Source organism: Sebastes fasciatus, chromosome 15, assembly GCF_043250625.1.
Source record: "Sebastes fasciatus isolate fSebFas1 chromosome 15, fSebFas1.pri, whole genome shotgun sequence".
Lineage (NCBI taxonomy): Eukaryota > Metazoa > Chordata > Actinopteri > Perciformes > Sebastidae > Sebastes > Sebastes fasciatus.
Window position 1 is genome coordinate 21,794,483 of NC_133809.1, and position 16,462 is coordinate 21,810,944.

Consider the following 16,462-nt stretch of genomic DNA (forward strand, 5'->3'; position numbering starts at 1 on the left):
ACATATCCTTATTCAAAGTATATAGCTGCACTAGACCATTACCTCTATTGTTGTCCAAAAACTATTAAAAACACATCGATTTGCCACACTGTTGCACCAAGTGTCATGTTCTTTTATTAAAATTAACACACACACACACACACACTGTGGTTTATTTTGAGTCAATCCCACATTCTGTAAATACCGTAAATACACTCCACACGTGTATTACTCCACAGCTGAAAATAGTCCCCAACAAATGCTCGATTTACTCCTGTTTGAGTAGTGTTTGCTAAAAACTACAATACCCAGCTTTTTAAGGAAATTACTTGGCCCTCCGTATAGGAATAAATAGGCTTTAAGCTGAAAGCCACAGACGGGGTTGGGAAGTTACAAAGTAGTGCGAGATGAATTGACACATTGCTGCTTTTGATCTTGTCATGGTATTTGTTGACAATAATAAAACTATAGAATAACACCAAAATGATACAAAATAGTACATTTATTTTTTTCATACCAAGAAAATTCCAGTACATCTAAACAGAGACATTTCAGAGATCCAACTGAGATTCTTTCAATATTTTCCCCTCCAAACCAACAGACAGTCCGGTGGTTTACCACTCACATTTTTGGGAGAAGAGTCATCATCTTATTATCACCTAATAAGAATATGAGCCAAAAATTAACTTGAAGGCAAGCCTTAAATCCAACTCCCCATAGCTTTTTTTCTGCCGGTAGCCTTTGGCATGTGTGTGGCAACATTTAGCACAGTATATGTTTCAGCACACTTCAAATAAGTCACAGATGGGCAGTCGGGCAGAACATTAATTCTATAGTCTCCACAAATTAGAGAGGATCCTCCTGCACCGAGGACTGTCTCTGTCTGTGCCCAGATCTTCACCAAAATAGACTTCCACTACAGAAACTGCTGACACATTTCCACAATAAAGGTTCTGGGTTTCCAGTAAAGAACTGCACACTCCTCTAGATGTTGATATTTACATACTGACAATACACACAAATTACAAGCATTTTTAGTTTTACAAAAATATGCCTGCGTTCATGGCAGCGTTTTCAAAGAGTTGCATTTTAATTGTGTTTGCAAACATAATTTCATGCTCCTTTAGTCATCTGTATATAATAATCAAAGCTGGGCTCTGCAATTCAATGTGATCTTGCGGTTATTCTCTTTATTGCTGTATCGCTGTATCCTCCGAGGACCAAAAACAGCGGCGGAATCTCCTGAGAGCGAATGTGAAATGATACGTTTTCATTTAGAAAGCCAAATGTCATCATCATGTCTATGTCCCTTTTGCTTTTAGAGCGCCTGGTTGATGTGGTGAGCTGGCAGAGCAAGTAAGAACATGGGAGGGAGACATTTATCATCCTCTAGACTACAGAGCTGTAACTCTGCCTGCTTGGAAATCCTGTGGACAGTCAGCGGAACAAAAAACAAAAAGAAAAGGCAGTGGTGATTACATTACAAGGATGACATCGTTACGGACCCACTGCTTTGGGTGGTAAAAATATGAATGCATGACTAACAAATTAGACAAATAGCAATTTTGATCTTATCCTGTTCATGTCAGATGTCGGTTAGATTGTAGGCCTATAATTGTCTCTACACTTGCCCTGTTTTAATTTAACCTGTTCATCAAATGTGCATCAAACTCTGTCATACAGTGTAAACATGGATGGCAGCTATGATTCATTGCTTGATTCATGACTTCATTTCTCAAAAAAAAAATATCCTGCTTGTCAAAAGCCATGACACGCACACGTTTCAGCATTGTACATGTTTGCATGCACCCTGTTTCCATGGCGAGTCAATTCATTTGAAATTTCAGACGTGCGAACTGCTGACACCGGCCTTTCTTTTCAGAATTTGACAGTTTGCCAACTTGCCACTCTCTTTTTAAAAGGTTTCTATCTTTCTTTGCTTTTTTCCAAGACCTGTCTGGGTTGCCGTGTCGCTATGTCCTGAGATGCTCTCTTGTTGACTTTGAGTCATGCGAAGGCAGAGAAGTGAGTGACTGACTGTCTCCTGGCCAGTCTGGGGTGGTTTCCCCCCTCAACACAAAAAGTACAGATAATGTAAAATGTCTTAAATCATACCCAGCAAAGTGTCCCAACACATAAACTGAACTTTGGTCTCCAAAGAACACTCCATCCTTCCAGTACACATGTCAGACATTGATGAAGTGTTACAGTTGAAGATAGGAGCGCCTGTTCTTGCTCTGTCACCATTTCGCTGCTGCTTGGATTATTAATACTTCTTAATATCATATCCATTAGGATCAAGGAGACTGAGTCTCCTATCCATCTCTCCAAGTATCTGTTTAAGCTTTTGGCATTTGAGAATTCTTTCAAGTTGAAGTTGCAGAGGTAACACTCTCAAGAAGCCGGAGATCAGAGGAAGCACCATACGTTGTTTAAGTCTGGGCATTTACACACTCGTGTGTGTCGGTATACATCATTGAGTTTGGCATGTTACAGTGTCAAAAAGTCTCTTTTTGTCTGCTTTAGACTCAAATAGGTGTTGTTTTTCTGTAATATTTTGAATAAATTAAAAGGGAGAAATTGTACTTTACAAAAAATATATGGATCTAATAATTTTGCATTTGGGGTAAGACAAATAGGAAATTATCTCTACAACTTCCCAATCTATTGGGTCCAACCCTAACTATATTAATATTGAACTAATATTACACTGGACAGAATATATAAACAACAACGTGTTAGCAAATAATTGTATAGTGACAATCAAATATCTTATTGAAATAGATGTATATATAAATAGTACAGGAGCTTTAACTTGTGAAAAGAAACAATAACTCAGTGGGAACCATTTGATCAATGTTCAAAATGCACAATAAATTAATCCTAATGGTAATTCTGGGATGAAAAAAGTGGCCTCACTAGCATATTGTCATGTTGCACCCATCTCAAAATACACACACTTAAAAAAAAAGTAAGAAATATGATGTTTTCGTGCTCTGTATCAAGAGGAAACAACCATCTATAACCAGCCCACCTGCTGCCCCTCCAACACAGAGGCTCTGCAGAAGACGCAGTGGGGGGTATCACTTTCTGCCCTGATTGATGACCATAGGTCCCGCAGGAAGTAACCCCGCCACCATGAAGGAGTGTTTTCTGAACCCCAAGTGGTATCCGGGAAAACAGAACGACTCCAGTCAGGGAGCGTGTGTACTCATAGGCCATCTTAATGTTTGGATATACGCAGGCACTGGGGATTTTGCTGCAAAAAGGGGGAAAGGAATCAGCGACTGCAAAATAGAGCTCAGAGGGCACCCGAATTCCAGGGTGTATCCTAAAACCTGCTATTAAAACTGATCAGTAAGACACATCTGTGCTTTTGTTTGTACGATTATAGCACCCTGGGAATAAGTTACTTCCTATTTTCTTGGATCGTTTTTCAGAACTTTACCATATCAATCAAAACTCAAAAGTTACTGCTGACCTATAAGAATAAGAATAAGAATTTGACTATTGCCGTACACATTTAACATCATGCTTGCATGTGGACATGCCAGGTAAACACCATTACCATTTATGTTTACAGTTTAGGACCATAAAATTAGGAACAAAGCCCAACAATGTTGAAAAAGCAAGTTCTTATCTCTTGTTTGGAAATAACACATATATTAAAATAATGCCTTTTTTTATGAACAATACTTCTTTGTTCTATTGTGGTTCGGCCGGAGTTTCCAACTGTCTCTTATAGCCAGAATCAAGAAAACAGAGTCCAAATATACTGTATATGTAAATCCACAAAAATAGTGAGAGCCTGAAAAGTTCTGTTCATTTTGTTTGGGATGAAGTGGTTGCAAATACCACAATCAACATATGTCTATAGCATATAACTGAATTTAATATTCATCTTTATGATGAACGCAGGGGTTATAATTACTCTTTAAAGTGATCCTCCCTCCAGTCTCAGGGATAATTTCCTTTGTTAGGTGGCTTCAGTTTTGCTAGTGGCACTCATTGTTTTAACGTCAGTCAGTCAACCGGCACCTTTTGTTTTTAGAGTGTTAAAAACCTTGAAGCTGATTTGGCTGATCAGGTTTATCAGTGTTTACAATACACAGATGCAATCAATAATCTCATTGTCTCAGCTCAGTGGAAACCCAGTGAACCTATTTCCTGGTCTACATGAAAGGTCAACGGGTTTATGCGTTTGGAACTATAAAACAGTGTTTTTTAGGTTTACGTATTCGAATTATGGAGACCTAACTTGCACCCAAAAGGGAAGAACATACTGATTAACGTATTGTGTCTTTCAAAGGCATAAAAATACCATCATTAAATATTTTAGACTTCCTGATTACATTCACAATAATGGTGCTGTTTAAAACCAAGGAAATGCTCAATCTTACTCAACCAAACTATAGTAGACTACTGGTTCCTCACCAAACCAACCGTGCTGCACATATTCCCCCTGACCTCACCTTACCATCCTGCATCAAGTCTCAATATGGTGATGAGTCCAGTTTGATCACAAAAGCAAATGTAAGTTGTAAGAGTTGAAACTGTCAAACACAGACTACTATAAAAAAATATTGAAAATGAAAAAATATGTATTTCTAATATTCAGTATTTTCCTATTGCTCCAAGGTAATTTTGGTTCACAATAAGGGTAAAAATATAAAATATTAAAAAAAATCAACTGTAAATTTAAATTCATGACAGACCAGACTTATGCGATTTAATATTTTGGGTTGCTGATATTAATCAGAAGAAACTGAGTAAAGGTATTTATTTGTTGTAAGTAGTTAACAAAATTAAAAAATTACTCAACTTCGACAAATTAACTATTCAGTCTATATGATAAAAAATAGATCTTTTTTGATGAGATTTTAGTCAAGGGATTAATTTGCTAATGTTTTCAAAAATGACGAAAAATATATAATAATAATAATAATAATAATAATAATAATAATAAAAATGCCTTATATGAAACCACATTTGCATCACACAAAACTGTTAATTATGTATACTATTTTTGGTACTATTATTATTGTACAAAAGACTACCACGACCAAATAACAATAGCCTTATCATAGAAATGTGCCAACCATAAAGGTGAGATCAGAAAACATGATCCCATTCAGTGACGAACAGTTGAGTCTATTAAGGAAAGCTGTGAGGAGACTTTTCGTTAAAGCAAACAGTCAATAGGAATGAGCAGATTAGAAAGAGCAGAGTCTATACAGTAAAGGCCTGGATGGTCAAATTCTAGTAATTTGTATATAAGGGGGAAAACGCATCCCTGAGGCTGCATGTGGGTGGATTTGGACTATCAGCTGCTGACTGTCATGTACACACACTGTTCATTATTAACGTGCATGATCAGGTCTGTGATTTCCATCATGGCAGGGATCATTTACAAGTGAGATAGCATCAGCTGAGGCGCCAAGTGCACGGAGGTTACACCTGAGTCACTTTCCCTGTAAGCAGTGGCGTAATGAGCCAATATATTTCAGTTCCCATACCGATAACATGTTATGTAACAAGTTGGATTATTCTATTATAATATGATAAATTAAAATATATATATATTTTTCATGCCATTTATAGCCTCAGTGAAAGCAAAGCAGCTTCCATTCAGAGAGTTTTTTTTTTTTGTTCACCTCCAAGAACTGCGACGAAATGAATAGGTGGTATAAACTTTTAATACATTGCCAAAAGTCACTTTTTGGACATACAGAAACTGCAGGCTAATTATTTATTTTTTTACGGAAACTTTCTGTATGATGTGTCTTTAAACTGATATAACCAGCACCATGACTTTCTGTAGGCCTTAACCAACGAGATGAACCAAACTGCCCTTTCATGGATCTATGATGAAAGAATATAAACTAAACGACAAACATATGGCATTTAAGAAAGCCCTTTATTTATTTTTTTAATATTTACAATGGAATTATAAAAATATATAATTAAAGCTTTGGCAAAATATTTTACATTTAGACAATTTATCTCTTTGTTCACATCGTTGAGTCACTGTAGAATCGAGATCATGGCCACAAATTAAGATAATATAATATCGCCATATATTATATAATATCTTAATTTGATTGCGAGATAGTTTTTATAATAAAACATCAATGACAGACTGGACTGACAAAAAATGTCTGTTTTTTTTTTGTTTTTTTTTTAAATCCTGCAGTCTCCATAAGAGAATATACAGTCTATAGCAACATGAAGTATTTCAATGGAGGAAAAACTGAGAGGGGGAAACACCGATACATCCATGCAAACTTACATTCATATGGCCATGAAGGCCGATAAAGCTACACTGTATAATGTGAATAGGCCGTTTGACAGGTAAGCTGCAAAACACTCAGTGGGAACAAGCCTGTTAGTGTTGACACTTACTGTTGGAGTTGTTGAAATGAGTTCAGTTTAAATGGGTCAGGTAATTATAAGTCCCGGTTATGATGATGAGGTATTGAGTCCATGCACACTGTTCAAGTCTTCATGTTGCTGCTGCTGCTGTTGCTGCTGCTGCTGCTGCTTGGGCGGTTTTCTGTCTCCTGCACAACACAGATAAAAATAAATAAAATTATGATTTACTCCTCGAGATAATCTGAGTTATTTCACATTAAAAGTTAGTGTCCGATCTGCCCTATAACAAGTGCGTGTACTTTGAGATGGGTGCAACGTGACAATATGCGAGTGAGGCCACTTTTTTCATCCCCAAATTACCATTAGGATTCAGTTAGTCTGAGCTCTCTTTGAAAAATGAAGCTCTCTCTTGCATTTCATGTGCGTAAAAATGTCCTCGGACCACCTGGCAGGCCGATTCTGGAAGGTCAATATTTAATAATTGGCATATAATTAGGCTTCATTTGGGAATTGGTAAATGTTTACACTCATTGTGGTCGTCGCTTATTTGGAAAGTGAGCGTGCGTAAGAGAGGGACGAGGGGGGAGAGAGAGTGTCCTCTGCGCATATAAGTTGATATGATAAAGAAACTCAATAATAATAATAAATAAAAAAATAGTAATATCACTGTAAAAAAAAACATCCTATCATAAAGCAACTGCACCCCAGAGAGATTTTTCTTTTTGGACACGTGTCACCAGTTTTCATATTAAACTGCACTGTAAACAATTGCTGTTAATTTACAGCAGGATTTCAACAGTATTAACCTGGTATTGCTAAAAAACAGTGCTTTACTGTTAATACAAAAGAAAACCTGTTAAATTACGCTCATAGGCCGTTTTTTAACTGAACTATAATGCATTCTTAAAAAACAGCACTTTACTGCTGATCAACTGTCTAAAGTATCATCAGTAACAGTTTCATGCAGTATTTTTTTTTTAATTCTGGGACCTCATCTGCACATGTGAGGCTTGTACATTGTACATGATTGTAAAATCAGTGAATTAGCTCTGTTCTTCACTCACATGTTATTATGGTTTGCATTCTGTGCTTGTAGCCAGCTAGAGATAGACATTTTTGCGAAAAGTGTCAACAAGTCTATTATAGCCTTTTTTCCTAACAAGTGCCTTTTAATTGTATTTAGTGTGACTATTCCTATGTCTGTAACCTGCTATGTCTATTCATCTAGGCAAAAAATAATGTTTATTAAAATGTATGTAAAAAATACAACCTAAATAGTGCATTAAAACAAATCAGTAAGATAATGTAAAAGAAAGGTGAAAAACAGCTACATCCTCCTGGGAACCGAGTAAAAAAAGTCTTCCAATTACTTTTTTTGTGTGATTTCCTTCCTATTTAGGGTTAAAAGAAAATCTTACAATTTAGGCTTTTTAAACTTAATTTTTTTATTTTACAGCATGTCCACTGTAGTGGACCACAGGACCATTTCAGTGTGAAAAGAAAAATGAACAGATTATGGCTGTAGAGTGATATTAAACCAAGAATACATTCAACTTGATTAAAAAAAACACATGCCATATCACTGGAAAGCCCATGATGTCCTCTTTACAATACACCAGGGGTTGATAGAGTAAGTCAAAAGAGTAAAAGGATATGCATGTGGACAAAATGTCCACTACAGAGGACACATGTCAATGGGCTGGGTCTCAGGAGGATATAATGTATATTTAAACAGTAAATTAACTGTAAAATACTGTGAAATTAATAATAAAAAAAAACATTTCAAACTGTATTTTTCATTAACAGTACAAAGCTGTAAATTTCAGTGACAGTATAATTATGTTAATTTTACAGTAACATAAAGGCAACCCTGCTGCCAGTTCTTTACTGTTATTTTACTGGGAAATTCCTAACAGTGTTGATATGATAAAGAAACCCAATAATAATAATAAATACAAAAATAAAAAATAGTAATATCACTGTAAAAATATTTTTTTTATTGTTTCATTTCACAAGTTCAAACTCCTGTACTATTTATTTATACAGCTATTTCAATAACATATTTGATTGTCACTATAAAATTATTTGACAAAACCTTGTGGTTTATATATTCTGTCCAGTGTAATATTTGGAGTTAGGGTTGGACCCAATAGATTGGATTGTTGTAGAGATAATTTCCTATTTGTCTTACTCCAAATGCAAAATTATTAGATCTGGCACCATATATTGTTTGTAAAATACAATTTCTCCCTTTTAATGTATTCAAAATATTACAGAAAAACAACACTATTTTTTTTTTTTATAAAGCAACTGCACCCCAGAGAGATTTTTTTTTTTGGACACGTGTCACCAATTTTCATATTAAACTGTGCTCTCTGTGCTCCGTACCTTCTCTGGCCTGGTGCTTGAAGGTCATGGAGGAGTGGATGTCTCCTGCAGCGTGCATGCTCATCCCTCCGCCGCCTCCTGGGTGTGACATGGCCGGGCTCTGCGGCTGCCAGTGGTGGTGACCCTGAGCCACGTATCCGCCTGCTGGCCCGCTGTACACCCCGTACTGGTTACTGGGAGAGTACGCACACGCCGAGACATAACTGGACAGCGTCGAGGAGGGCTGCAGCAGGCACAAAACAAGACAAAATAAGCACAACAAGAAAAAAAACGCACAGTGGCTCATAATTGCATGTGACAGTGACATGTGGCCTCCAGCAGTGCTTCTCAAAGCAGGAAGAGGGGAAGCAAATTGAGGAATACAGTCACTGTAATTTAATTCACCATAAATAAGACTAATTAGAGTCTGTATACACAGATGGGATCCGTCTGTCAGTCTGTCTCAGTCCTGAAACATTTAATCAACAGTAATGAAACTCCTTAAAGGTCCCATATTATAAAAAATTGAGATTTGCATGTTGTTTTTATTATAAAGCAGGCTTAAGTCCTATATAAATACTGTGAAAGTACCGAAATGTTCAATCCACAGGGAAATACACACAGCCCGTATTCAGAAACTCTGCATTTGAAACAAGCTGTCAGGATTTCTGTCCATTTGTGATGTCACAAATATACAATATTTAGACCCTTTATACCCTTTACCCAGTTTATTCCTGTTTGCAGTGTATGTGAGTGTCATCAGCTGACAGGAAGTACACATGAACCCAAGCTGCTGCCTAGCAACGCAATTCTGTTGCAATTTCGTCGCAATTCCGTCGAAATGCCTAAAACGGAGCGTTTCAGACAGAGGGTAAATACAGGTATCTTCAGGTTGACAATATGAGGAAAATAAAGTTATTTTTTTAACATTAAAGCATATAAACATGTTCTAGTAGAAACACAAAATACAAGTATGAACCTGAAAATGAGCATGATATGGGACCTTTAAGAGTCTCAGGGGTCAAATCTTATCAAGCAGAGGTCTGTCTGTGGCCTTATATGACTTTGCATGCCGACACAAAGGTCCCTGATATATGGAAACTTTTCACAGCTTTGCCACAAGGCTTTGCAGCGAGAGCACAACTAATTTACTCTAAAGGCCTCTGCCCATTTTTGGCACAAGCCATTTGGACTGTTTCCTACAAAGGAAAGAAAATGGCGCGATTATATAATACAGAGTGTACACACACTTGGTGTAGAAACGTTACAGGCTGCACACATGTCCAGATGTTTATTTACCTGAGCATATTTGATGTCTGCGTCAATGGCTGATTTGTCGATCCCGTTGACTGTGTGAGCTGCTGGGAAAGCTGCTCTGTTGACGTTGCTCCACTCCTCCATCTTCTGTGGGTATCCGTCAGCTGCAGCAAGGGCTGATTCACAAACAGTAACTTCATGTCAAAGATTTATTAAAACGGTAAAAGTGCTAAAAACATCAACAACAATGCAGTCCCATTTAGTTTTATAATTAACTATGAGAATTATAGACACATTTCAAATGGTTTACGCATGAGCTTATCTGGGCTATAAAACATATTTAATTTTCCAAAAAAGCAGGCCTATCTAAAATAGATTTTAAGTGAGGGTCAATCAAACAATTACGCGATTAAATATCAAAATTATCCCAATTATTAGTAAAGTGCGTAATTGTTTGCAATAAGCGCGTATTATAAAAAAATTAAGCCTTGGTTTTAATTAAATGTTAAAGACAAACAAAAAAATAAAAAAAAACACAAAAAACGATAAAGTTGAAAGGAAACAACATATCACATATTATATATTATTATGAATATTCTTCTTTTATTTAATTATTTATAAATAATCAAGGCGTATTGTACCCAATTAAGACCTACATTTTATATTTTACGTTTGCGTAAAAGAAGCAACATTCTCATATAAGTATAAGCTAAGCCTAATGCGTCTAGCTGTTTCAAAAATAATAATAATAATAATAAAAAAGAGTTAACATATATATAATTTGACACAGAATTTGTTTAAATTATGTTGCATCATATGGCACAAAAAAAAAACACTGGCCTTGGCGACTTAACACTGGATGAAAACATTGACTAAAGAAGCAGAAGGGCAAAGACAAAAATGCCTGTAATGACTACTTGAGGGATTAAGTTGGATCTAGCAGGTGAGCAAGGTGTTTGCAAACGCATCATCCCATGAAAAGGCCTATTGAGAGTGGCCTTACTGCTTTCTGGCTGAATGGTGAAACGGAGGCCTTGTACAACTTCTAATGGACACATTGTCCTGCTTGTTGCACAGAACAGGTTTGTACGGAGAGTGATATGGCAATTCATCATGATTGAATAACACTATAATAACCAGCGGCACGGGTTTATTAAGCTCTGGTGTTAGAGCAGTGAGGCCTTAGTATATTGGTAGAATTTTTATTTTTTTATTTTTATTTTATTCTAACGTTTTTATCTATTCTTTTGTTATCATACTGTTTGACTTGCACCAACAAAACCAAAGCAAATTCCTAGTGTATACCTCTTACACCTGGCAATAAACACGATTCTGATTCTGATTCTTAGATTGGTCACAGAGCATATACATGTTGTTAGTTGATTAGTCTGTGGAACAAACTGCCTCTCCACATCAGATCTGCTCCCTCTACAGAGTCTTTCAAAGCACAGCTCAAGACCAACCTCTTTTCTTTGGCTTTTTGAATGTACTTGAATTGTGATTACTAATTGGCCTTTTTTATAAATGCTCATTATAACAGTCTTTTTTACTCATGATTTTACCTTGGTGTCTGTCTGTGGATGTGTGAGATTTTGTTGTCTGCTCTGTTGACCTGTTTTTTATTCTGCCTATGTCTGTAAAGCACTTTGGTCATATGTTGTTTTAAATGTGCTATAGAAATACATTTGACTTGACTTGACTTAGTTATTCATCACTAATTATAATAACTTTTTTTGCTGATTAGGGATGTGCTGCCAGGTTGGCTTCATATGTCCCAGCCTATATACCCTTAGCATTTATAGAACTACTTATCTTTTGAATGTACCTGAATTGTAATTACTAATTGGCCTTATTATAACAGTCTTTTACCTATGAATTTTTATCTCGGTCTCTGTCTGTGGATGAGTGAGATTTTGTTGTCTGCTCTGTTGACCTGTTTTTTATTCTGCACTATGTCTGTAAAGCACTTCATGTTGTTTTAAATGTGCTATAGAAATAAATTTGACTTGACTTTGTTGTCCTCACCTGCAGGATCCATGAAGGCTCGTATACCGAGGATGTTGCTGACTGTGTGCGCAGAAGGCCATGCTCTGGATATGCTCATATGTCCAGCAGACATGGGTACTCCAGGGCTGCCCATTTTCGTGCCATTTGGCGACATGTTTGGGTATGAATACGGGTATATGTGGTTGTAGGAGAGGCCGGCCTGCGCGGAGGCTTGCTTGCTGCTCTCGTACTGGTTGGGCTGGGAGAGATTTCCAATCTTGTTGCGTAAAATCCTGCTGATCGAGCTCACCGACGGCACATTGTACTTGTCACAAACTCCATCTGCCAAAAGCCTGTCCCGGATCTCCCATGCAAAGATCCCCGGGTCTCCTTGTTTGTATTCCCTGATGTTTTTCACCACGTTAGGCGTCGTGACGCGCGGTTTGCTTCCACCGATGGCACCGGGTAAGATGGAGCCAGTCTCGTTGTATCTCGCCAAGATCTTGCTCACGCAGCCGTGGGAGACTCGCAGTTGCCGGCTTATATCGCAGGGCCTGATGCCGAGCTGAGCCAGCTCCACTATTCTCAACCGTATGGCATTGGGCAGAGGTCGCCCATTGACGAACACACCACCCAGCTGGTTCACCTCTCCATAGTTTTGCTCTGCATGGAGAATAGAGACACACATAAGTCACATATTTAGTGAGTAATAGCAAATAAAATATAAAATTCTGCCACAAAATATAATTTCCTAAAATAAGTATATGTATTTATTAAGAGACAACTTCCAAATCTGCATCAGTTTGACACAGCAGGCCAGCTCCTCTAATTTACACCATAAATTGAGGTTACAAAGTTGTATAACGAGTCACATATTTAGTGAGTAATAGCAAATAAAATATCCTCATGTTGTCATTGTACTGCACTTTTTTTCTGCCACAAAATATAATTTCCTAAAATAATCATGTGTATTTTTTATTTTTTGTATACTTTATTTCTTTTCAAGGTTGTTTTCATATATGCAAAATCCACTGTTTGTAATTACAACAGCCTATAAACCAACTTTTAAGTTAGATGAGCTTTACAGACAAACCAATCAAGTTACATTAGAGAGAAAACAACCTCAACATTCAAAACCAAAATAAAACCAAGAAAAGAAATAACAATAATAATAATAATGACAAAAAGAAAGAGTAGAGTTGTGTGTATTTATTAAGAGACAACTTTTCCAAATCTGCATCAGTTTGACACAGCAGGCCAGCTCCTCTAATTTACACCATAAACTGAGGTGACAGAGTTGTATAACAAGTCACATATTTAGGAAGTAATAGCAAATCAAATATAATATCCTCATGTTGTCATTATGCTGCACTTTTTTTCTGTCACAAAATATAATTTCCTAAAAATAATTCTATGTATTTATTAAGAGATAACTTCCAAATCTGCATCAGTTTGCCACAGCAGGCCATGCTCCTCTAATTCACACCATAAACTGAGGTTACAGAGTTGTATAACATGTGTCAGCCTCACACCCTATGGTAACCTCTGCTTAGTAACTACTGCTATTTGCAACTTTACAAAAGTGTGTAAACTTCTTGGCTGAGTTTTCTCCCTCCACCACCACCCCTGCGTATACACAACAACAAAAAACCTACATAAAAAAATGGCGAGGGAGCTTGAGGGAATTGACACTCGAGAGCTCTTCAAAGACACACTTTTTCATGGGATAATTGCTGGTGTGGTTCCATTTAAGATTTAAAGCAGCTTTAAACAATGCCTGCTGAACAGAGCTGGAAAAAAAATCCACCATGAAATAAACTGCACGCCAAAAAAAGACACTCTTCATTTATCTGAACTTGGAGGACAAAAAAAAAAGCTTATATTTCTGTCTTTACGCATGAGGCGTGGTGAATGTGGAGACGCTTCCATAAGATCCCTGCCAGTGAAGCATGCAGATGGTAACGCAAAGCTTACCCATTTGTCTATACGTTTTTGCGATGCCGGGAAAATATAGGTGCCCCCTTCAAATGGCTGAATGCGTCCGAGAAAGAGCAGAGAAGAGAAGGAGGAGGAATGAGCCCTAGAAGAGAGAAAATAGACCTCTTAAAATCCCCTCCTACTGCAGCAGCGCCCACTGCGTTTTTTTTGGGAACACGAGTGACTGCAAGGTACAATGGCACCGAAGTGATCTTCATCCGATAAAAGCAAATTGGAGTTATCCCTGGGAGTCCGGCGCTTGCTGGAATTAATTTGACGCGTCCTCCACGTCAAATCTTCTCTGTTATACGCCGAGACTCCGGTCTGGTCTCATTGGTCTGTCCTGCTGCTGGGAAAAGCTGTCAGCCAATGCAAAAACCTCATCCGGTTGGAGCTGTGCAGCCTCCTTGGATATTTTGCATAGGGGAAGTGGCAGAAAGGGAAACGTTTCATCCAACATGCAGCCTTCTGGTAAGGACTCATACAACATAAGAGATATATATGGGATGACACCCTCCTGGTTACCAATGGTTTATATTGGTTACCAATGGTTTATATTGGTAACCAATGTTTTATATTGGTAACATGTGTTTAGTGCACATCACTGGGTAGTAGCCTATAGATTTGATAAGAAAAATAACATCAGTACACTTGAAATACCATGTTGGCTATAGTTTACATGCCAATATTATAGTTTGCATTTGTGGCTATTTTATTCAATATTTTATTTAGTCATAAATACTATAAAATATATTTTTCTACCTATAGACAAACTGAAGGTATATATGTTTGTAGGTATATATGAAGAGATATATGGGATGACACCCTCCTGGTTACCAATGTTTTAGATTGGTTACCAATGTTTTATATTGGTTACCAATGTTTTATATTGGTAACATGTGTTTAGTGCGCATCACAGGGTAGTAGCCTATAGATTTGATAAGAAAAATAACATCAGTACACCTGAAATTATTCACCTGTGGATGATATGTTGGCTATAGTTTACATGCCAATATTATAGTTTGCATTTGTGGCTATTTTATTCAATATTTTTATTTAGTCATACATACTATCAAATATATTTTTTTCTACCTATAGACAAACTGAAGGTATATAGTCATTTGGCAGCCTGAGTCTTTTTTATAAGCCAGTGTTGGAGCATCAAACATGTGAAGTGGCTCATGTAATCGATACCTCTGTAGATCTCTGGGCTCCCAGACTATGGGGATATCGACTGGATGCCAGAGACATACATTATCACAGCATGTTTTCGGAGTTTCCTGTGCAAGTTTAGAAGGTATCGTTTATAAGCTCGCAAAACGTTACTTGTAAAACTTAACAGTCGACCCAATGGTAACAAGGTGCAGTGTCCTTATCCCCCCACGACCACCACATCCCACCTCCACCTCCACCCCTCTCCTCTCTGTCTGTCTCCTGGGCCACTTCACCATCCAGATCTGGGAGCAGCAGGACACATGGAAAGCATCAGGTTGGGTTCAGAGGGAGCTGGGTGCTTCTGGAGAAGAATCGATTAAAGTTAGATGCTATAGTGATGGACACTTTCTTTCTTTCTTTTTCAATCGTGGACGTCTGGATGAGAAGTGAATTCATATCTGCATGCTGTATTTGCATGCATGTTGCAGGGTGGTGGTGGTGGTGGTGGCACACTGGAGGTAACTTCATCTGTTGCTGCTGAGTATGAATTATTGTTTTAATAAGTGACATCTCAGTCTCATTCTGTCTGTGTGTCTCTGCTGCCTGTCTCTCACTCTCTCCCCATCGTCCTGTCTCTCTCTGTCTGTCCTCTATTACTTGTCTGCCAGGACTCCCCTCATCTGGACAACGTAGGAATTGCATGGTTTTATCAGCACAGGCTTACTTCTTTGACATGAGCACTATTTTCGGGGTAGGTAAACCCTTTTCTAAAATGTTTCAATAGAAAACAAACTATTATTTTTTCTTTGTATTTAATATGGATAGCAACATGAGAGGGTGCGTACATTTACGCATCAAATTTATATTTTATATACGGTGTCCTTAACAAGTCCACTTTATAAACTCACAAAGAAGGCCTGTATTACTATTATGTCCTGTATTATAAACTATAGAACTTTTAAAATTCATGTTTTTCTTTAATATTATTTTTGCCCTGTTAATGTATACTTTGCATCACTAGGCAGTATGAAATTTTTAATTTTTAATTTAATGTAATTACATTTAACGAATGATGTGTCTGTTTTTAAGACCTGCCATGGTCTTTGGAATATTGGAAAACGAGGATCACATGTAAAAGTGAATGCATATATCGTGCCAGTGAAATTTAATTTGCATTACTTAGTTTGTTTTTAATTTTGTATTCACCTTTACAGGGATGATAGGTTAAAAAGCGCACAGACTTAGATATCTTAAGTTATTGTGTTGCGATTTATATATATTCCAGGTTTTTATTTCTAAAGTTCAGATGGTTTTAAAATAAATAAAAGCCCCCAAAAATGTGCGCGGTAGCTACAGTGTAAATTCAAGC

General features: G+C 37.2%; 1 protein-coding gene across 2 annotated transcripts; it reads right to left on the reverse strand.

The window, feature by feature from the left end:
- Window positions 1–466: 466 nt before the first annotated feature.
- On the reverse strand, window positions 467–14,192 carry pax1a (paired box 1a). 2 transcript variants are annotated; one of them, XR_012597333.1, is made up of 6 exons: window positions 13,936–14,188; window positions 12,001–12,624; window positions 10,018–10,151; window positions 8,740–8,962; window positions 6,382–6,539; window positions 467–3,238 (listed from the first exon to the last, which is right to left on the reverse strand). XR_012597333.1 is itself a non-coding variant. In XM_074661143.1 (5 exons), exons 1-5 carry the CDS (start codon window positions 13,937–13,939, stop codon window positions 6,439–6,441), a joined length of 1,086 nt encoding a protein of 361 aa, XP_074517244.1. In that variant the 5' UTR covers window positions 13,940–14,192; the 3' UTR covers window positions 5,883–6,438. The 2 variants fall into 2 exon arrangements, 1 of the variants encoding a protein (XP_074517244.1); XM_074661143.1 differs by lacking the exon at window positions 467–3,238 and having other exon boundaries at window positions 5,883–6,539; window positions 13,936–14,192.
- Between the last annotated feature and the right edge of the window lie 2,270 nt (window positions 14,193–16,462).

What these genes read in the sequence shown, in the direction of transcription:
- pax1a (XM_074661143.1), bottom strand. An exon ending in AGCCTTCATGGATCCTGCAG is followed by an intron (nt 10,152 to 12,000) that starts GTGAGGACAACA and finishes TTTGTGAATCAG; the next exon opens with CCCTTGCTGCAGCTGACGGA. An exon ending in CAGACATCAAATATGCTCAG is followed by an intron (nt 8,963 to 10,017) that starts GTAAATAAACAT and finishes TGCCTGCTGCAG; the next exon opens with CCCTCCTCGACGCTGTCCAG.